Source organism: Serinus canaria, chromosome Z (assembly GCF_022539315.1).
Source record: "Serinus canaria isolate serCan28SL12 chromosome Z, serCan2020, whole genome shotgun sequence".
NCBI lineage: Eukaryota > Metazoa > Chordata > Aves > Passeriformes > Fringillidae > Serinus > Serinus canaria.
Genome location: NC_066343.1, coordinates 58,398,742 through 58,421,462, shown reverse-complemented (window position 1 = coordinate 58,421,462; position 22,721 = coordinate 58,398,742). Strand labels below are relative to the sequence as shown.

Here is a 22,721-nt window from a genome sequence, read left to right as displayed (position 1 = left end):
CAATATAAGTGAGCAGAGATGCTGGATCAGATGACCCAGTGTGGTTCCTTCCAACCTGATCATTCAGTGATTCTGTGATTGTGTGACCGTACCAAGCTCAGTAGCAGCTGCATCAGGCAGGCCCTTGTCAGTGTTGGCTGCATGTGAGGAAAAGTTGGGCTTTGGGATCCTGACAGGCATGGGGTTACTTTTTGTCTCTGTGTCAATTGCTTTACTTCAAGTACTCATCTGTGCCCTTGGTCTGAGGTGGCTCTGAGGCTGGACATGGGACAAACTGGTTTAAACTGCCTGTGTTATAGTGGTGAACTTTGGCACAAAAAGGGCACAAAACTTTGGCACAGCATAGAAGAGTCTCAGAATCCAAGGAATTACCTATGATTCTCTGAATCCTCAGAAAACCCTATGAAAATAATGAGAAAAAAAAATTCCACCTTTAAAATACAAAGGTAAATAATGTAAACTTGCAATATTTCTCCTAAATCATTATGAAGATGCTGATGCAGAGGAAGAGGTGTGATAAGCCATGATGACAGTATGACCACATGAGCTCTTTAAGCCCTCTTACAATTGTTTGAAAAGCTGATATGCTTTTAATGTCCCTAACTAAAGTGGTTGCTATGATGCTTCTGGTGTTTTGCAGTGGAAAAATATATGGATTTTGCAGACAATCTGGTGATGGTAGCAGAATGCAGTCTGTTAAGTGGTGAAGGAACAGAGATCTCCACCTTTGCCATTGGCAGAGGTATTTAAAATGCTTTATTAGGACTGAATTTTAGAGGATATAGCTTTCTCTGTAGGTATTTATAGAAGAAAATTAGCCTGATCATCAGATATTTTGCTCAGCAATAGAACAACCTTTGAAAGATCATCATAATAGTGGATGATCCTTTGTTATACATGTGAATGCTTTTCTCTGTTTTAAATAATGGACTAAGGCTTGTCACCTGCACAGTTTACTGGTAGAGTGGACCAATCCATTCAGTAGGAATGTATAAGCAAATGGTCCACTGGAATAAAGGCTGCTTTTAAAAGCATTTTGAAATTATGTCTGTGGGAATGGTATAAGGAATGTCAAGTCTATGCCAGTGAGGACATACATTGTATTTTGTTCAGAAAATATATCCTTTGTGCATATATATTTTCTTAGCTCCCTGTGCCAAGCTGAACTCCACAGACACCTGAATACTTCACACTCTGTGAATAAACACTCAGCTAGTGTCAGAGAAGAATGTGCCAGGATTATTTAATCATTAGACAGAGGGGAAAAAAATCTGTCATGACCTACCGACCAGACATTTCTTAGCAACTGCTAATCAACAGTGTTAGCCTTTTATTGTCTCCCCTGCCATTATCTTCCAGGAAAGGTCAGAGCAAGAGGTCAGAGTAGCTTAAGTAGGTATTGGTAAATTTGTTATCTTTCATGCGGTATGCTGCAGTCAACAGTCTGCTCTCCATTGAAGGTGAAATACTTCACCTTAATTTGTCATGTTCCTTTACTGTAGAACTTGGCAACCAAATTCAAAAGATAAGAATACTTTCTGGTGAGAATGTTTCTGAGAATAATTTTTAATGCTTTCTGTGAGCATTCATTTTTTAAAGATCTATATTTGGTAAATCACAAACTCCTTCTTCATTGTCAGTCTACAGAAAAAACACATTAGAAAAGTGGCCTGGATCTTAGATTACCAGCTCCTAAGACTGTCTCTGTTCAGGCAAGAACTGTATTCTATGCCTACCTTTGAACAGGCAGTTGGATTTGCATTTCTTTCCCAAAAAAAAACCTTTCTTGGGTGGCAGACCCCCAGAAAAAAACTGTTAATTCTGAGAAGAAGATGAGGGAAAAAAGGGTAAATGATAGGAAAATTCACCAAGCACCTGCCTTCTGCACACAAATATATTGTGTAGACAGTGGTGACATGCATTATGCCAAGTGACTATACCTGAAATTCTACAGTTTTATGAGAAATTTAATTTTAAAGGCAGTGTTATCTTTGATCAGAAATTTTTCATTATTCAGCTGTGTTCACCCACGCTGCCTTAACAAAACACTGCTGAACAGGAAAACCAGAAATCTGATTGCTTCTTTTCTGGCAATGGAAGTGTCTAGCCTAAGACACTAGCCTAAGCCTTTCTTGCTGTAATACTGGAAACATTTTAAATTTGTTCAAGCTTCTATGGGAAGCCAACACAGACTGTCTTCCTCTCCAGCACAGAACAGCAGCTGGCAAACGAGTGCCACACAGCTTTCATGGTTGCCATTAGGCAGCCCAGGACTCCTGGACCCTGGGCATGCAGGGTAATGCATGACATGAGAGAGATCCACCTCCTCTCTCAAATCCAGCAGTAGCAATGAGGATCCCCTTCTATTCAGGAAAATATGGAGTTGCATCATGTGACCAGCCTCTTGAGGCATCCCAGTAGATAGCTAAAGGCATGGTTTCCTTACCAACTGGAAAGGGCTAATGTGACAGAGGAGTTACAAATGTTTGACCTCACTAGGATTTCCTTGTTGTGCCATTTGGTCTTCCCTCACATCCACATGCTGTACCCATTCCCAAGCAGTTTGTTGAACTCAAGATAATTAATCTCTGCCATAATAGTTACTTTAGGCTTTCATTCTGTGAAGACAAGCCTCATTCTTGTTATGGCCAGAGCTGTAGGAATTAGATTTCTCTTCTCTTTTGTGCAATCTGTGCAAGCCAAAACAATTTTCTTTGTACCAAGTGGTAGTGGCATAAAGTCTGCACTGAAGCTTTAATGTTTCCAGGAAATAACTTATGAACCATTTGTCTATTGTAAGAGGCCGCACAGGTACAAAGTGGCATAAGTCAGGACAGAGATTTTGGGACTTGCAAAGCTGGAGTTTCAAGCAGAGAAGCTCAGGGGCTCTGTAGAGCAGAGAGAGCAGCTCAGCCAGTGACCTCGTGGAACAAATACCAGTCTCCAATACTGCAGGAGAAATTCTGGACTTTTCAGAACAGAACTGTTCAGGTGCAAATACAGAGCATGCCAGAATTGGTTTTTCCTTTAAAAATGCATGCATTTGTCATGCAGTGTTTTTTGCATCTAGCCTCAAGGAGTAGGTTATCTGGAAGGTCCATGCACATGAGCTTTTTAGTCTTATGTTTTTCATCAAGAAGCTAGATGTTTTCATCACTTGTTGATTTTGAGCTCTATATCCTGACATTTGGGTGAGATGTTTAAAAAAACCCAGTATTTTATTTGTGTGCAAAAGTTCCCTCTTCCCTGTGTTGCATCAGAGCAGCTGTTGTTGTGCTCTGCTTTTTTCTTTCTGGGACTGTCTGTGGCAGCCACCAGCCATCCTATTTACAGTCGTTAGCGCAAGGAAATTGGAAACTACAGCTACTGGAACATGATTATCTTCTTCTTCATGTCAGGTTTGTCTTTTACTGTGACACAGCAAAATAAATGTTTGTACAGCTATTATGACATTTATCTAGAGATAAGCGAAGTGCCATGTCCTTGCTGAATGAGCTGCTGATGTAGAGCTAATTTTGGACCAGCTTACTAGAAGTGGTGATACAGAAGTGTGACAAAAGGGGACAACCTCCCCCAGCCCACAGCCCCTCTATAATCAGAAGTGAAGAAGCCTCTAAAGCAATTGTAGCAAGATTTAGATAAGAACACTGCAGCAAGCAAATGCTGGCGTCTTTGTTAGCCTCTAGGAAAGGACAGTCTTGTGCAATGTTTAGTTAAAGGCTTATACCACTCGTAAAGGTTCTTGACTGAACAGCAGTATAATTAAATTTCTTCCAGTTCAGTGATCAAAGTGAAACAATGCCTAAAAACTCAGGACAGTGCAATCCTTGTTTTATGAAGATGCATTTTTGTCACTGTGGAGTATGAAGGATTAAATAAGACATTAGTCTGTCTGTGAAATGAACAGTTTTGAACAGTGCCGGCTAAAGGTCTGTCTGTTCCACTGGAATTAGTGTTTCATTGTACTTTTTTAACTTGTTGAATTCACAAAACCCACGAACTGACAGTTTAGAAAATGTGTGAGAAAGAGAGACAAAAGACTTCAATTGCTAAGGCTGCCTTTTATTTTGAGTTTATTTTCTCAATCTTAAAAAGATTCTTTTTACAGCACACAGCATCAGAATCAGCACCTTTGCATTTACAAATTACAGAGAAGCCCTGTCAATTTGTTTCCCTAGTTTCAACTTTAAAATCATGCAGAAAACTTTACTCTTTGTTCCTTTTTTCTCTGAAAGGCTTAACAGCACATTGCTGCAACAAAATCATCTTATGAGGGTTCCATTGACAGAATAAATTTACTGCACATTAAATGTTGATTAAGTAATTTCATCATAAATGAAAACTATAATGCAAATACATATATACACACACACAGTGCAGCTTTTGCTATGTGCTATCTTGTCTTGGTTTTTGTTATGCTCCAGATCACAACAGTATCATTAGTGCAAATTAAAGAGATTTAACTGTAAAGTTATCTTTTAACAGCTACTTGGACATATTTCAACTAATTTAGGCCGCTGTAATGAATTAATTTTCAGCATCTGATTTGGTGAGTGATTTCTCAAGCTCCTCTTCAGGATTAGATTTCTTCTGGTTTGTGATAGCAGGTAGGACACAGCTTGATTTTAGATGCTCTCCTGATAGATCAGGCAAGGGAGAATAGAGGATATGACTCTGAGAATGTCCTGTTTTCGGAGATCTGGAGACTGGAGCTGGTGGGAGACTAACTGCACCAGTCCGTAGGGACTTAAACCTAGAATCCTGAGATGGCAGCTGAACTAGAGGAAATAGGAAAAAAGAGAAAGTGCACAGAAAGTGAAAAGCATGGCATTTTTAGACATGATTTTGCTACTTCCTTTGAACTGTTGTACTGTGTGTACTCAAGCCTGTACTTGAAAAATGTGATCAAAATACTAATAAAATATTGTATTTTTGTATTCAGATGAAGATAAACCTGGCAAGGGTTATCTTCATCTAAAGGAAACAACTCCAGGGTTAAGTGATTTACTTTTGATTTAGTGACCAGTAAGTCTTGAAAAGTTCAAAGATTTACTTTTGATAAGCAGAGAACCCATCATTTGCCTGGAGGAGACTTGGTCTGTTTGAGAAATTTTCACAATATATTTTTTAATTAGAAATCACAGGCTGACTGTAACAGAAGTGTTCCATGGGGATATATTATTTCTAAGAAAATTGCTCTATTGCTGAAGGTAAATGCTGATCAAAATCTAAAGAAGATGAAATGGAAGAATGTGGGATGTTGTGTCTGGGTTTCTCTAGGCACAGATACAACATATGTCAATCATAACTGGGTCCACACATGCTCTGATATTCACAGGCCACAAAAGTAGCCCATTACCCTGTAGCACACCAAGACACACCAAAACACTTGAGAGGCACACCCATTACATATTTCTGTTGTTGTCTTGTAAGAAACTGGATTTAGATAATTTCTAATTCCCAAGTCACAGTCACCAGTGTAACATTGTTTGTGCTTAAAAGCTAATGTAGTTCTGTATTTTCTTTAAATTGAAATCATCAGGCTCCTTCATTCAGACAACTCACTAATTTCCTGATTTTTAAAAGGAGAATTCAAAACCATATCAGTAGACCTACTTTTCTGTGCTGTCAATTTACTGTGAATTGCATTAGCTTCTTTTCATTTTATCTCTATTTTATTCACAAGCTCTTTGTATACAAACAGTTTTGTTTCTTATAGTTTAAGCATATTTCTGGAGCTACATCATCTCTGTTTTGGCAATGGAATCTTGCAATTTTTTATATTCATTTTTCATTGGTTTCGTTCTCATTGCATTTGGGATTTCCTTCCATCTGTGTATTTGTGATGAATTATCTGAGAGGCTATTAACACTTTCCTCTTCGGTGTTCTAGCATGAAATTTTGTGCTTCATTTAATTTGCCCCACTGAAAACAAATGTTACCTCTCTAATGTTGGCAGTGGGCCCTCACTGCATATATTTGTCTGTCTGTCTATCTATCTACCTATCTATCTATCTATCTATCTATCTATCTATCTATCTATCTATCTATCTATCTATCCATCTATATCTAGCAATATCTATATATATCATCTATATCTAATCTATATCTATATCTAGATCTATCTATAGTTACATCATCTATCTATCTATCTATCTATCTATCTATCTATCTATCTATCGATCTATCTATCTATCTATCTATCTATCTATCTATCTACTATCTATCTACTATCTATCTATCTATCTATCTATCTATCTATCTATCTATCTATCTAACTATCTATCTATCTATCTTAACTATACACATGGTGCAAAAGAAGCTAAAGTTCTCATCATAATCCCCTGTAGCATCCACCTTATACTAATTTAATAATTGATGATTTATTTTTCAGGAGCAGTACTTTTCTAAAGCTTACCCAGGTATGGATTTAGGGCAAAGTAGGATCTTTATAGAGAGGATTTCGAAACTTGGTAGATTCTTTTATTTTTAAGCTAATTTCAATTACTATTCAAGTTGTGATTACCTGAGCAGACAGTGTTTACTAAAACTGCTTGGCCTCTAGCAGTGTACTGTAATTAACGGGTCATATTTTAGATTCATTCATATTCAGAAATTCAATAAATCACTTCTCCTTTCCACGAAAAACACCCAAACCATTAATACTTTGCTTTAGTTGGTGCTGAATTTGTGTGAGTCTGGGGGGGCTATATACAATAAATGAGCCCATTTATTTTCTGGCACATGGTAGAATGCTTTGAGTTCACTGAAATTTTGGTGTGCCTTCAGCAAATGTTGACAAGCTCACTTGTGTCCCTCTTTGGAACACTGTCATATGTTAATATATTCAAAGTTCACATCTGTGGAAAAAAATATCTGTAAAGCTTTATGTACTTTATGTACATCATTAAAAACTTTAAATGATGGACTCAAGTAGGCCAAAACCACTGTAGCTTAACTTCACATCCATGACAGAGCAGGCATCACAAACTCATGCTCCTTCAAAGAATCGAAACATCAGTGCTTTCCACATTGTCCCACATACTGTGCTCAGTTTAGGGTATTCAATTTAGGATTTCAGGGCTGGATGGATGGCTCTGAAACAATGCATATAATGACTAGTATTAGTACATGTATTGAAATACCTGAGCCTGGACCCAGAGTTGGTATCTGTGGGAGGCCTTAAGGCCCCAGAAGCTACCTACAGGAAAAGCACCATTAATGATTCACACACAGAGGGCAGAGTTGGTCACCAAAGACCCGAACAGTAGGAGCTACTGGTTCAGGAAGCCTTTTCCATTCAGTAGAGACTCTGGAGTGGCTGCTATTACAAACTGCAGAGGCAAAAATAAGGCTGCCAGAAAGGCATTGCCCAAGGAGTATGGAGTCTAGCTAAAGAATGGGTCTTAGACTCCCCTCTGCAAGCAGTGGACAACAGTGGCCTTCTGCAGTGATGTTGGTGCTTTGTGGAATGCTTTGCTGTTAACTTGGGAAAGATGAAACGTCAAATCATAATGAATAATGGCAAAAAACAACCACGGATATCCAGAAAATATTGTTAAATGACCTGTAGAAATAGATTTTAAGTTTGTTTTTAAAGTTTGTTGTTGTGTTTTTTTTACCAGCAACTAATAATGTCACCTTCTTGTGCATCAGACACATGTTGTCTCCTCTGATGTTTCCAGAAATATCTGACCTTCTTAACTACATGAAGAAGTGAGAGCAGCAGAGAGTTCTCTAGTAGTCCCATATTTGTTTGAAGATTTGTTCTGGCATTTTGTGAGGAGTGTGTGACAGTTTGTTTTCCAGGGGTTGTTGGAAGTGTTGCATGATGAGATAGAAAGGGTGTGTGGCGGATGAAGCAGCAGTATGCAGAATAGGAGATGCAGTCTGTGCTGAAGCTACTCAAGAAGTCATGGGAGGGATCTCTGGCCTTGGGAATATCTGAAGGGTGAGAATTTATTGTTTAAAATCACTCAAGTACTCTTCCCAGGCTACTGTTTCATTCCTATTTTCCTCTTTCTAATGTGTATTTTAAAACGTTTTTACTGAGAGATTTAATAATTTCTTTCTTCTTTTTTAATTGACCTTCCTTTTTTGGGGGAGATACTTCTTCTTTCTCTATCTCTGAGTAGTTTCAGTTCTCATTCTAGTTTTTGCTTATTTTATTGTTCCAGCTTCTTGGTAGTGGTTTGGGGTTTTTTTTTTTCTTTTTTTCCTTGGTGTATTTTTAACACACATCTTGTGTATTAAAAATACTAGAGAAAACACAGATGTTTATACTGTTTAGACATTGTTGCTTGAGCACTTTACCTGGATAAAGGCTATGTCCAAAAGGGTAATACTTTTAGGGCTGGATGGAGGATGAGTGAAATCTCATACTGAGATGAGATTCTGAAACAGTTATTTAGAAAGCTTCATGAGCAAATATGTCATTTGTGTTAACAAGAAATACAGTCTATTTTGCAAATAATTTTGCTTTTCTGTTACTGGCTTGAAATAATCTTCAAGCAGTAATGGCACCTGGATAAATGGGCTGTGTTAGTTAATAAACCAGCAGTTCTTAATTATGACAATTGTACCTTATTTGTAAGACACTTTTTGGCATGAGACTAGAACTAAATTCTTAACCACTTGTATGAATTAATGCAAGAGCAAAAATTATTATGAAAGATTTTTTTAAGGATTTTGCTTACAACTATGATTTAACTAGAAGACACAAAGAACATGAGTAGAAAGCTTAAAAAACAGAATGCTTGGACCTGGAGTTCTAAAAGCAATCAAAAGCAATTAAATTATTTTCTTCCTTCTGAGCAGGCAGACAATACCACCTCAGTAATTCAAACACCTTTTCTTCTTCCTGTTTCATTTAGAAAACAACAGCAGTGCAGGATTCTGTGCATCCCCATCCAACCCTGTAAGGCTGCCTCTGCTTCATTTCTAGCAATATTGTCAGGATTCCTTCTGACATTCAGATTATAAGTGGCAAGGAATTTTAAATTTAGGTCTGAATGCTTTTGGACCTGGCTGATCCACAGAATGACAGTCAGTAAACTGTAAATCCTCATGTAGTACAAAATGGAGATTTGTACTTTGTGGAGCACAAGAATGTGAGGTTAGGACACTGCTGGGAGTAGGGCTGTTTATGAAGAAAACTCCAGTTGCTGGCTTGATCCAGCCTGGGACAATCACAGTCTTGACACTCTGCTGGGACTCTGGGAGTGGGATGAAGCTCTCCTGCTCTTTGGGACACTGCTTCCCCAAGCTGAATGCAAACCAGCAACGTGCCCATGCAGAAATACAGCCAACAGCGTCTGGGGCTGCACCAGGAAGAGCAACGGCAGCAGATTGCGACAGGTGATTCTGCCCCTCTACTCAGCTTGGGTGAGACACATTTGGAGTTCTGAGTCCAGTTCTGAGGGGCCCAGTATACAGAGGGAGGGGGACATGCTGAAACAAATCCAGTGGAGGGCAATGGAGATGACTCAAGGGTTGGAGTGTCAGCCTTAAAGAGGAGACTGTTCAGCCTCAAGAAGAGTAGCAGCTCAAAGGGTCTTGTCAATATCTATAAACGTTTGATTGTGCAGAGTAATGGAGAAGGAGACAGACTCTTCTCAGTGGAGTCCTACAGAGGGAGAAGAATCAATGGCCACAAATAAGTACTAAGAAACTTTTTTCTCTGAGGGTAGTCAACCACTGGAAGAGATGGCCCAGAGAAAGTGTGTAGTCTCAATCTCCATCCTCAGAGATATTTAAAGCAAAACTGGTGTGATTGTAGGCAATGTGCTGCAGGTGACTTCTTTGTGGACATGAGGATGGACAGACAGAATCCAAAGGTGTCTTCCTACCTCAGCCATTCTACGATGCTGTGAAAAACAAACATGAAACCTCTGTCAAGCCCTCAGACGCTAGTGATGGAGGCACGCAATGTGATACAGTAACTGACACTTGTCTGTACTTACTTTTGTGAGCACTGTGGTTGGGTATTGGAGCTAGGCTGTTCTGTACAGGAATAACATTTTTCATTTTGTGTTGGTCCGTGGACATCTGTCGAAAACTTCTACCTGTGAAAGAAAAAGAAAATTATTATGGAAGTAATTGTAACTAGTGTGGTGCACTAGTGTGGTGCATTTCTGGCTTCCAGAAAAGAAAACTTACCTAGTATTTCTCAGAAATATGCAATAACAAGAAACCACTGACTGAAAAAAAGAAGCTGTTGCTTAGTTCACTTTACGCTCATAAAAAAGACTGATTGATTTAGTACAACTTTCATATACTTTTATAGTTTCCTCTCATATAATATAGCTTTAGGTCTTAAAATGGGCACAGTTTATTAGCTAGGTGTCTGTAAGAATCTTTGGACTCTAAATCTGTAAAATTATTTAAATAGATGATTTGATTTCAAAATTGAAACTTTAGTTTGCAAAATGTCCTTATAGGGTCTCAGCCTTTGTAAGTTTTAAAACAAAAACAGAGTTCAACTGCTGGTTGGAAAAGGACATTGAAAGCTATTAGCAGTAAAGATGAGCTTTGAGAGGGTTTTGTTGCAGGTGAAAGCATATCACAACCGAGAGAAGGCTATTCTGATCCTTGTTAAACTATGTTTATGGCAGTTGCTAAGCTATGTGTATGACAGAAGAGTATATACTGGAAAAGGAAAGGTTAATTGGTTAATTCTGGCATGTCACTGGTTAAGAGTAAAGTTAACTTAGGTCTAATACTATTAAAAAAGACAATATATTAGAAGTTGTAATGGATTTCATCACATAAAGACACGTCTAATACTGAAAAAAGTAGAAACTCAAGCACAAAGTCAACCTTTTTACCAGATCTTTTTCCTGAGCCGATCTTATTCTGTGATGCTTGAGTAACTCAAATAATTTTTCTTGTTATCACCAAATCTGCAATGAGCCATGTAACGAGATGTTTTGGCAAGCAGCTGCTCATCCAGCGTGGCTTTGCAACATAGCTCATTGAGGAGCAGGCATATGCTCTGTCAGCACACAGAGACAAGGGGAGACACAGCGAGGATGTAGCAGGATATCCTAAGCAGGAGGAAGAGATGGAATGACATTAACTGCCTTTGTGGCTTTGCAGCTGGTACTTGAAAATACATATGTGTTGTTGGGCTTTGCAAGATAAAGCTGTAGAAAAACAGTTTTCTAAAAGTTTTCTAAAGGTGCACAGAAGTAGCTGTCAGTTCTGCTGTAACTATGCTGATGACTGAACTGATTCTGTGTGAAAGGAGTTACTGTGGTGTTGGTCAGGCAAACCACCAGTGCAGCCTTCAGCTCAGCACAGAGCAAGGCTCTGGTCTAAAAGCCACAACAGTTGATCGACATTGGGTCAGTCTGCTGGATCCTGTAGTTAAGCTGATGTGTCTTAGCTAAAGCATGAAGAATCTTGTATGGCTGTGCTCTGCTTAACAGAAACAGACTTCAGTTTGGTTTCCCTGTATTTTACTCTTTAACATCTCTAGTGTCTAGTTGGTAAATTTCTTCTTAGACCTTGCATGCACTTTGCACAAAGGACTAAATATATCAATTCCAATATAGTATAGTTTGTTGCTCTCATTAGAGCAATTCAAGTTATATTGGTTTCTGTGATGCTTATGCTGAGAACTAATGGCTTATTGTGTGTGTCCCATTATGGCTTTGATGATGGGAGGTTGTTGTTGCTATTCAGAGATATGTTCATTTCATAAATGGGATATCTGTCAGCAAAACAATGGTACAAAACATAATCATGTTTGCAAGTATGATGTGAATACTTGGAAAAGAATCCTTGTTAAAAGTTTTGGCATCAAGTGGAAGTTTTCTACTTTTCCTTTCTATCTGTTTAGCATAACATCTGGAAAAATAGTTTTTTCTTTCTGAGACATCATCTTCGCTGTCTCCAAGAGCACATTTATAATTGCAGTTATTTCTGAATAAATGGAAAGAAAGCAATTTAATTCTTAAAAAATGCAGGACTGCATTTGGGTCTTTTTAGAAGTTGTATTTTTTTTTCTCATTTTTCCTTGCATTTAAGAAGGTGAACCACATAGTAGCATATTTTGTGTAAAAGTTGTTAATGTTATGATAAATGTCTGAGAGTAAATAGGTTCTTAAATTTGAGAAAGTGACAGCCACACTGATCAGCTTTGCTCTGCTTTCCTAGCCAAAAAATGATTCCTGTTGAACTATGCCATACTACTTATACCATTATAAACTTAATAATAGTCTGTTTTTCACATTTTCTATTCAAGCAAACAGAAGGTACTGTAATAAAACCTGTAATAAAGTATCATCTTACATCTGGAAATGTAGTAACCCAAAAGATGAGAGGGTGATAGGGGTCTTAGAGCTGTCTTATACTTGAGACAGGCTTCCTGTTACCCATATCACTTGGAATTCTCTACTTCCACTATTTTTCCGTGTAGAATGTAGATGGCAGTACATTTTGCAAAAAGAGATTATTGCAAAGCTCATAAGTAAATGCTTCAGATTTTTGATGCCAGCTCAGTGCTACGGGTGGCAAACTCTCATGGAATTTTGACAGCTTTTAGTTTAGACTTTCTTTGGTCTTCTCAGTGGAGGGCAGTAATTCTGAGGGAAACCAGTGGCACAGTAGTAAGGTAATTCTCATTGCTACACACAACAACCTGTCCCCTTTGTATGAGTGTTAATGCTCAGACAGTAAATTGACTCATCTTTCATTCCTAGGACCACAGATAATCGAACAAAAAACCTCCAAAGACTTTGACACATATATGTGCCAGCTGCCTTTGTATCAAGTGAGCACAAAAATGAGCTTTGACTTTGACAATAGACATGTCATGAAGGACAATCATCACTCTGTGTCAACAGAGAAAATAAAATTTAAAATTGAGTTTTCTTAGATTATTGATACCCATAATCCTGGCCTAGATATTCAGTGATTAGGAAATTACATCTAGTCCCCCCCAGTCATGAATTGAGAAATGAAGTATTAACATTTCAGTGTATTCAAAAAACTGATGTTGTTTTTTGCCCCCTCAGCTAAGTCTCCTGCAGAAAGAAAGAAAAATCAATTAAAAAACCCCAATCAACCAAACAACAAAAAACCCCACCAAAAAAATCCCCAAAAAACAAACCAACCAAAAAACCCTCAAACCAAACCAAACCAAACAAAAAACCAAAAAACAAAAACAAAAAGAAAACAAAACCCCCCCCAAACCAACAAAAAGCCAACAAAAGATATTTTTCCTCACAGAGAGGGCTGCCTGCACAGCCTTGCTAGCTGGCCTGGAACCAGACTTTTCTTCTGATCCCTGTAAGTCCTGCAGGCACAGCACACTGGAAGCCCTGGAGCTCCTACAGTAAATGCAGCTCTAATTCACAGAAAGTCAGGTGGCTTTAATTACAGGGGCAGACAGATTTAAACCACCCCCATAGGCATGAAGAGGGATAAGCAGATCTTTTTATCATGAAGAAATGAGACAATATCTGTGTTGTGCAATGCATTCCTGTCAGACACTCTCTTCCTCCTTAGAGGATTTTAATTCGCATGTTTCAGAGGAAGGTCCTTTTTGCCATCTACAGGCATAGTTTCATTCTTGGAAAATGGTGTTAAATGTTAAAATTGAGTTGGTACAAAGAAAACTGGACTTAGAGAAGATTCAGGCTTTTTATTTTCTAAGAGAGATAACAAATTGTCAGAATTAAGATACTTACCTTCCCTTTGGGCATGCAAAGATGGCTCCCATTATAACAACTACATTTTTGTCATAGGATTTCCACAGAAACATTTTTTCTAGGAAAACCACCCATCCTTCTGTCCAGAGGAGACAAGGATTTAGCCATTTTCTTAGCATTGTAGTATACTACAATATTAGAAAAATCTATAATCACATTTTAAATAACATGGTCGTTACTTCCATGTCAAATGTATTAATAGTCTAGCAAATTCCGACAGGAAATTTTCCCAGAAATAGCTGTTCTCCAGCTTGGCTCATCCAGCTTGAACTCATTCCTGCTACTGCTGTCAAGTTCAATGATGCCAAATATTTTAGGCTCGCTGTACCCTATTACAGTGAGGTGGTAAAGTAGCCCTGCAGGTATTCTTGTGTTCCACATGTGAGCTGAACCTTGCAGAATTTAGTGTAGAAGGAGTCGTGCAGAAGCAATCATGCTGAGCATGTGGAGTCTGGGGCTCATATGGTTGAGTGAGCAGCTGAAGAGTGCCTAGTAAAAAAGTAGAGACACCTTTGGAGCAGTTCTATTAAGCTTTCAGGAATGTGGCCGGGCGTTCAGGGAGTGGCACTTTTAAAGTAGTTCTTTTTTACACCAAAAAGCTATTTCCAGCCTTTATTTGCACAATGTATGTATAATGACCTGTCATTCTGAAATTGCTGTCTCTGCTCTAGTTGTCAGACCTGTGTGCAAAGATTTGCTTTTTTGTAGTTCACTTCACTTAGATTTCAGATCAGTTTGCACTATCACGCAGCTAACTGGGGGCTCTTCTTAGGGCTTCTTAGGGTTTTCACTCCTCTTTCCACTGAAGGGTAATGGCTCATGTCTCTTGGTGTAAGTGTAGATTACCTTACTGTAAAATTTTTACTCCTTTTAATGGCATACTGGAAAGCTTGGGGCTTGCTTTTGCTTGCTTCATTTTCAGTTAGATATTGTGGTTGGAAGGTATGCTAGGTGTGTTTAATTTTGGCATGGGACTAACCCCAAAGGAGATGAATTTGGAGACACTGATATGTTAAAGTAAACTCCAGAATGCAGGCCAGCCAGGCAGATTCATTTAAACATGGATGTGAGTCAAACAAAATACTAGATCCCAAATCCAGCCAAGCAGCCAAACTCTGGTATCAAGTTCACCTTAGAATTCTAATACTCTGCTTCATTACTGTTGCATTACAATTTCCAGACCACAGCATAAAAGCATTTGTCCCATCTCTGTAAATTTAGCAGCCCGAATTCAACTTTGGAGAAACCATTAGAATAGCACATCATACCAAAGAGCTGGCACTCAGGGTGGTATTCAGGGTGGGAAGGGGTGCCACTGCAGCCTGAAGTCAGAATATAACTGTATGGGTAAAGTGGCATGGCATAAAGCTGTCCAGCATGGCACTGGACCTGGCTGGATCCAGAAGCAGCTCTCAGCACAGCTGGAGATTTGAGGGCAAGACTGTTCCCTTGTACATCTACATCCAGGACTAGATGTGGACACAAGGCAGCAGGTGTGGTAGTGGGTGTTAATGTGCAATTCACAAAGCACATACATACTACCTGGAGGCACTTACTGCTCTGGTGCCTTATATACTTCCTAGATACCTGCATTTTCGCTTGCTCAGATCTACTTAAATCTCCTATTTCTCTTCAGCTTTCAACTGATGTCCCACCCACACAAGCTATCTGTGATGGCTACATAAAGAAGAAACTGGAAAAAAAAATTAAAATAGAAATGTTATTGGTCCATATTTTTTTCATGCCTCAGTTTGCCACATCAGTAGATATTATAGGATATAGAGAAGGAAAAAAATTACCTGATGGAGAACTAGGAAGCGAGGGAAGGCAGGGAGGGCACAGAAGCACACGGCGAGATCTATCAGAGTCTAAGCCATTCATCAGTTTGTCTGAAGAAGTCCTAGTACAGACTTTGTAAGAGAGCCTTTGGTTAGAATTTGTGTTCCAGGGATCATCCAGCAAAGCCTGGCAGCTGTCTGTGTTATCCAGCAAGTTGTGCTCACTCCTACTCTTTTGAGATTTGTATGGAAAATGGTGGCTACTGGAGCTGGAGGAGAAGCTTGACATTTTGCTCTGGGAAGCAGTTAGGAAAGAATTGCCTGTAGTGATTGGGGGGAAGCTCTGGGTGGTGATGGGTGGGAGTCCCTGACATACTGATTTCTTCTTTTCTGCTATGAGGTACTTAGTGTCTGTACTCTTTCTTTTAAAGTCAGGGGTGGTCTTACGCTCATCTGGAAGGTCTTTGCAATTTTTATTCATAATGCAATCAAAACGGGTGATGATATCATCTACTTCTGAGGTTTCTTCTCCAGTATATTGATCCCTGCTTCTCTCCTTCTGACTGGTTTTCTGATCATCTTTCTTCTTTTTGCAAGAGAAGATCTGGTTCAGCATACTGAATCGTCCTTCTTTCTTTATAAGTCTGTTGTTCTGTGAGTGAAACTGATGAACTGACTCAGATCTACTGGAAATACAAAACAAAATGTGATGTCAATATTACCAAACAATGAGAAAATACCAACTGTGTTACTCCATTAAAGAAGCAATATTCTGTCCAGATACATTTGCATGGGTGGTTTAAGAAAACCAGGATCCCAAATCTGTAATTAACAGATTGAAAATGCTACTGTGCCAATTCACTCTTTCTTATAGGTGAATCGTCTTACAATCATCTTAAGGATTGTGACTTAGCACAGCTATCTGAGAAAAAACAAACACATTTTCATGGCTTCAATATCTACCAGATGTGAAGCTCTAATGATAATGAGAACATGCTGTGATCTTTTAAATCAGGTATTTGTATTATGTCATACTTGGAAAAGGTATTTCTGGTCACTGCAAACACTGTAAAAAATGCACTACATTCCTACTGTCCCTCTCCTTTTTCCTCTTTCCTGTTTGCCCTTTCCCTTCTAGCCCTTTCCCTTGAATTGCTTGTGCTAAAGAGGTCCAGCACGGTTTGGTCAAGATAACTACCTACATTGGTGTTGTTGTCTTTTCTGAACTAGAAATCAAACTCAAGATAATTTTAGTATGGGAGGTAATATAAAAGTGGATCTTTACTGAAGGCCTTCAGGGGCAGCTATGGAAAGATGTCCACAAAAGCCCACCACCACAAGGGTGAGTACATTTTTATAGGTTTTAGGAAATTAGCATAATTGATAAAAAGCACCAATTAGGAAGACAGGTGGTGATGGAATTCCCCCCTACATCAAGCCCCATTTCTGGAGCCCCTCCCTTGGTACTAGTTGTACTCTGTCCATGAGAATGTATCCTGCAGACTTGTTCTAAACCTTGGTAGCCAGGAATACAAAGACAGCATGGGGGCTTGTCCCACTCTGGGACTTGGAGCTCTGGAATTTATTTTGTCTTTCTGCCTAGGGAAAGACCATGGAAAATTACTGGGAAAACCAGCCACTAGTACAATAGGCTACAGAGCTACAAATATATGTGCAAAGAATACAGAGAACAGATAAAAAAGAAAAAGTCAAAAAATGAAAATGTTATCAGTATTGCTGTAGTGGTTTTGAGATGAAATTTTGGTTAATCTCTGACCTTCTCTAATAGACAGAGTGCAGGAAAAAGGGGAGAGGTAATATTACCTTTGTCTCACATAATACTAACTTCTGACTGGAAAGGAAGGGAAAGTGCAAAGAAATGGAGGGATAAATGTTTGTGCATACTTGAAGTAGAAGAATGGAAACTAACTATATACCAGTTGTTGAAAAAGAAAGAATACAAAGAAAGGAAGATTGTAACCAATAAGTCTTTTGTTATACTTTTTAACAGACAAGAACTCAGAATAAAAAACTACATCAAGGCAGAGAACTGAAGAAGACTAGGATAACACTACCAAACCCTTACTCTGAGGATGAAAACTTGCGATTTATTTTATTTTTTGTCAAAGCTGCTTTTGTGTTCAGTCTATCTGTCTGTCTGATTATATGAGCACACAGATAGTGCACAGAGATTTCAAAAAAGTGGAAGTTACATATATCTAAGGGTTGAAATGATTCTGTTATATAAGGTGACTGAGCAAGAGCTATACACACATCTTCTTCATAGCCCTCTGCTGCTTGCTAGAGTAGTATTCAACCTCTGTGAAGAGTCCTTGTGAAGAGAACTGATTGTTTCAACATTAGTGGAAAATGGAACGAGTATTGTCTGTGGATAAAGGAAACACCACAGAGAGCCCAAGCCCTTCAGGAGCATTCAAAAACCAATAAATTTGTTTTCTAATCAGCAGCAACACGTTAGCAAGATGTGAACTTTACTTTTACCTGCTCTCCTGAGTCAGCAGCTTGATGCATGCCGTGTGCCCACAGTATATTGCATATGTCAGAGGAGTGTTTTCATTGATGTCTCGAGGGCTGCTGTCTATTCCCAGTTCTAGCAGTGTCTGCACACAGTCAGCTTTCCCTGCTGCTGCAGCCCAGTGCAAAGGAGTCCTACAGGAAAGGGGGAGTATAACTAAAATAGATGAACAGATTTACAATCAAAGCTATTAATGACATAGTGAGGTGTGCACAGGATATGCTACTTGTCCAGATTTATAATACATATTTTAAGAAATTCTCTGGCCAACTGTTGTAGCTTCATTTATTTAGCTGCAGATAAAGTAGGTAAGGGGCTGCAGAATGTCTATACATTGTATAATAGCATCTCTTCCACAGCTGGAATTGTAGAATAGGAAAAGAGACCGAAGTTTTGAAAAAAACCTTCACAGTGTCTACCGCATAGGGGCAAACTCTTCTCATCTTTACACCAACCACAATTAGCCATGGTTGGCAGAGGACTGAAGGTAATTACCATGAAGGTAATTAGTGAAGCCTCTCCCAGATGAATGACAAGGACTGAACACATCTATCAGACTGCCACTTTCCCAGTTTCTCAGTTCTATAATAGTCACAGACCAGAGGACGCATAATTGTTTTGAATCTCTGCAGGAGAATCAAACTTTTGGTCTTGGCATAAAATTTGCATCTTGTATTTAGAAACTTTAGTCCAGTTTCCAAATTGCTCTTGTGAAAAACCTGAAAGCACAGACAACACCACAAAAGAAGTGTTTAAGAAATTGACATTTTTTTTCCTATTCCTTTTCAGTACCAGTGATTCTAGACTAGATATAATCAGAAACACAACAGAATGAAAATCTTAGAGATGTGTTTGTAATGAAAAGCTTAACTTTTCCATCTCCAAGTATATATATTCTCTGGAAATATCTGAGGATGTGGAATAGGTGGCCATGTCTTAATGAACTTTGAAGTGTAGGCAATCTCCTCCCTTTGCTCTTCATTCCATAGAAACACAGCCTGCTCAGCTACATTTTAATGATGTTTAGAAACTGCACCAGAACCCTGTTCATTTATTTCTGTTCCATTTTATTGCACTTTTCCATGAAGAATGATATTATTTTAAGTACCTAAAGGCCTAAGCCAAGAAAACCTTGGCTTTTGCTTCACTGAGCAGAATAATCAATGTGAACAGCCAGCTGGTTCTCTTTGCATTAAACAAATTTATGAGAAAAGTTCCAAGGAAGGTAGGTGTGGGGTGAAAAAGAGGAAATATGACTCTTCTGTACTTATGAAATAGAGATTTAATCACAGAAGAAATCACAGGTCTTTTCAGAATGGAAGGTGAGGGTCCTCTGGTCCTACAGGAGTATGGTATTTTCATCTTAAATACAACAAGAGAACACTGCCATTTCTTAAATACAAATAACAGCAGGATCCTGGCTTCAAGTTGCATTGATCCCATTATATTGTTTTAAAAAGAATGTTCAATTTTGATTGAAAGAAACTTAGGTGACTCGTGGCAAACAATCACAAGTGACTCACACAAACAATCTTTTTCTAGCACAAACAAAAAGCTAAATATCATTCTTTCTAGTCAGGTATCATACTAAGTACTGGACTGGTTTGCAGTGCTTCTGAGCAAGCACAGCTCTCTGTGGAGTTCAGGGCATTACTAGGTCATGGCCTGTTAAGCAGGAAACATGATTACATAGTAGACCGAGCTGGTCTCAGGTTATTAGAAAGGGAGCAGCAACTTCAGAGTTTCCATGGTTACCTGTCATCCACATCAAGGGCCTGCAGGTTGCACTTTGGGACTTTAGCCAGCTCACTGATGATATCACTGTAGCCTGCAGCAGCAGCGATGTGCATGCATGTTTTGCCATTTTCATCATCATAATTTATTATTGATGGTCCCTGCCAGTGGTCCAGAATGATGGAACACAGAATCCTGTTGCCACTCTGGAAGGAAATTCAGAGAAGGAAAGTGTTTTACAATGGAGCCCACACCAAGCTGCATCTGCACTGCTAGAGAATGCTAAATATAGTAATGGTATTCTTCTGTGTGTATACCAGAATCTCCAGATACGAAAGCCAAAATCTTCCAATCTCCAGCCAGGAATTGTGCTTACTTTATTAATTTAATAAAACACTCTAAACACTGGAAAAATAATAAATAATGAACCACTGCAAATATCTCCAGAAATTGTAGAGTGTAAATTACTTAATAGAAATTACTTGTGGTTTTTGCTGTTTTGCTAAGCCAGAGTCCAGAAACACAAGCCTGTATTTTCCAATAGAAATTTAGGGCTGAAAAGAACCTCAGAAAACCAACCCGTATCTGTAAGTCTGTCTCAGTACACTTAGAAAAGCCATGTCAAATATTTGTTCAAGTGCTTCTTGAAAACTTTCTTAGCTAGTTTGCTCCAGCGTCTGGCGTCTTAATAGAAAGTCGACATTGTTCTCTAACCTGCAAATGAAATTGAACATTTTATATCCTACCGTAGTGGAAACAGAGCAGAATAATTCATTACTTTTTTATAACAACAGAAACACAAGATTGCAACTGTATTTCTGTATCATCAAATTCAATCCCTGCAATCGCTTGAAGCTATGTTACATCATTCCTCTCATAAACTTACTTTATCCATTAAAAGCAATTAGGTTCCTTTTGCCCCCATTACTCTCAAATGAACACAGTTCAAGAACTTCTTTGTTTTTATGATTTGCATCTCTAAATTCTATTCACACTCAGCACTGATGATATCCTTTTGTTTCTGTTCCAGCATTATTATTTGGATTAAATACTCCTTTCCTCTTACTGGCACTTGTTCTTCAGATGTATTTATAGGCAATCATCACATCTCTTTTGAATTGTTCTCTTGCTGCTCTAACCAATCATGGTCTTTTAAAGTTTGTGTTTTTTTAAAGTACGCTTTCTGTTTCTCTCATTAACCTAGTAACCCATTTCCTATTGTGTTTTAGTTGTGTTTCCTTGAAGAGGGATGATTAAAATTGTACTAGTCATACAAAGATGTTTTTGCCAGATCTCATACAGTGAAACTGCTCTTTCTTATTTGTGTCAGAAATACCTCTTTTGGTATGTCATAGAACAGCATTTGCCTCATTCACAGCTGTGTGCCATTAGAAGCACCTAGTCATTTTGGAATGACCCTTTACACCTCAGTTCTTCCTTAGTTTTTTTCTAAACATAGAGTTTCTCGTTTTGGGGAGGACCTTCTGTTACTAGCACCCAATTGCCTGACTTTTTATCCTATTCAGTTTTGTCCCATTTGTATTGCTCAAGGTTTAAAGGTGATCCATATCCCTGTATTATATCCCTATTTCATCCTGTTATTGTCTTTCAGTATTTATTATTGGCAGATTTTATCAGAAAGCTCCTGTCATGTTATTATGAAAATATTAAATAAGAATAATATCAAGTCTTATCTCTGAAAGTAATTTCCTTCCAGCTTCTATTCACCATTTAATCATACTCTTGTTTTCTGGATTTTAAGACACAATTTCTTTTGCTTCTCTGTACTTTTGTATCTTATTTTGTAAGATAGCTATTTATTCTAAATATATCTTTTAAAGATGGGTAGACATTCATTATCTCAAGACTTTTCGTCTCTGCTCTTGGGATTCAGCTTCCTGCACCATTGAGAGGATACATTCCAGGTCCCTTGAACATTCTGATCTCACAACTACTCAGTCCAGCTGAGAATTTCCTTAATTTATCAAAACATGTCCCCCAGAAGTCAGGAATTTTGTTTTACATATACTTTGCTTAATTTAGAGTCTAATTTGATCATGTAATCCAAGCTTATTTTCCATGGCCAGCATTTCGTAACACCCTGATTAACCATGTTCAAATTAAGCTACAGTTGTCTGAATATCTAATGAAAAGAGGAGTGTTGATCCTCATATTCAGCAATACTGAGGTCCTATGAATAACTGTTGTTTTTATTGTCCAATCCTTATGCCAGATACCAATATCCTCCATACTGGTATAATTCCCAGGTACATGTTTTCATCATTAATATCAGTGAAATCTCTAGCCACATTCAGGGCTAACTAAATCTAGAAGCCTATTATATACTTCTAGTACTACCACAATAAATATCTATCTGTTATCATCCTTCTCTAAGTCAGTTTTGATACAAAAAATAATTTATATTAGTACCTTATTACTTCTGTATTCATATTCTAGTGACTCTACTATTCCTCCTCCAGTTTTACACTGTCTTGCTAAGTCCAAATTTCACACCCTGCAGCTGCAGCTTCAGTCCCTCCATGATCTTGCAAAACCCTTAGCATTCACATAAGAAATTTCCCACTGTTCTGACTGGCATTTTATACTTTTACAGTCTGTTCTGTCTCCCACCAGTCTTCTGTTTTCTAGACTAAACAAACAATTTCAACCTCCCTGTGCAGGTCATGTTTTCCAATGCACTTATCATACTTGGTGCTTGCTTTTGGCTTGTTTCCAGTTTGTCTATGGTTTTTTTCAACCATGACACTCCAAACAACACAATTATCCAGCAGAGGTTTCTCTTCTAACATTGAAAATGACTTCCTGTAGCCCACATGTACCATACTCCTGTTAATATGTCCCAGAATTATGTTTGATTTATATCAACACCAGAACTTAAACTGCTTCTCACTTTTGCAATCTACTAGCCTATTACTCTTAATTTTGTGCAAAAATCTT

General features: G+C 38.3%; 1 protein-coding gene across 1 annotated transcript in view; it reads right to left on the bottom strand.

Moving 5' to 3' along the window:
• Window positions 1-4,135: 4,135 nt before the first annotated feature.
• The window catches only part of ANKRD55 (ankyrin repeat domain 55), a 42,977-nt gene continuing 24,391 nt past the window's right edge, over window positions 4,136-22,721 (bottom strand). The window contains 7 exon segments of the mRNA XM_050987250.1: window positions 4,136-4,778; window positions 7,231-7,263; window positions 7,266-7,334; window positions 9,963-10,064; window positions 15,515-16,179; window positions 17,996-18,163; window positions 19,785-19,969. Coding sequence (XP_050843207.1) covers window positions 4,528-4,778; window positions 7,231-7,263; window positions 7,266-7,334; window positions 9,963-10,064; window positions 15,515-16,179; window positions 17,996-18,163; window positions 19,785-19,969 — 1,473 coding nt within the window. The 3' untranslated portion in view covers window positions 4,136-4,527.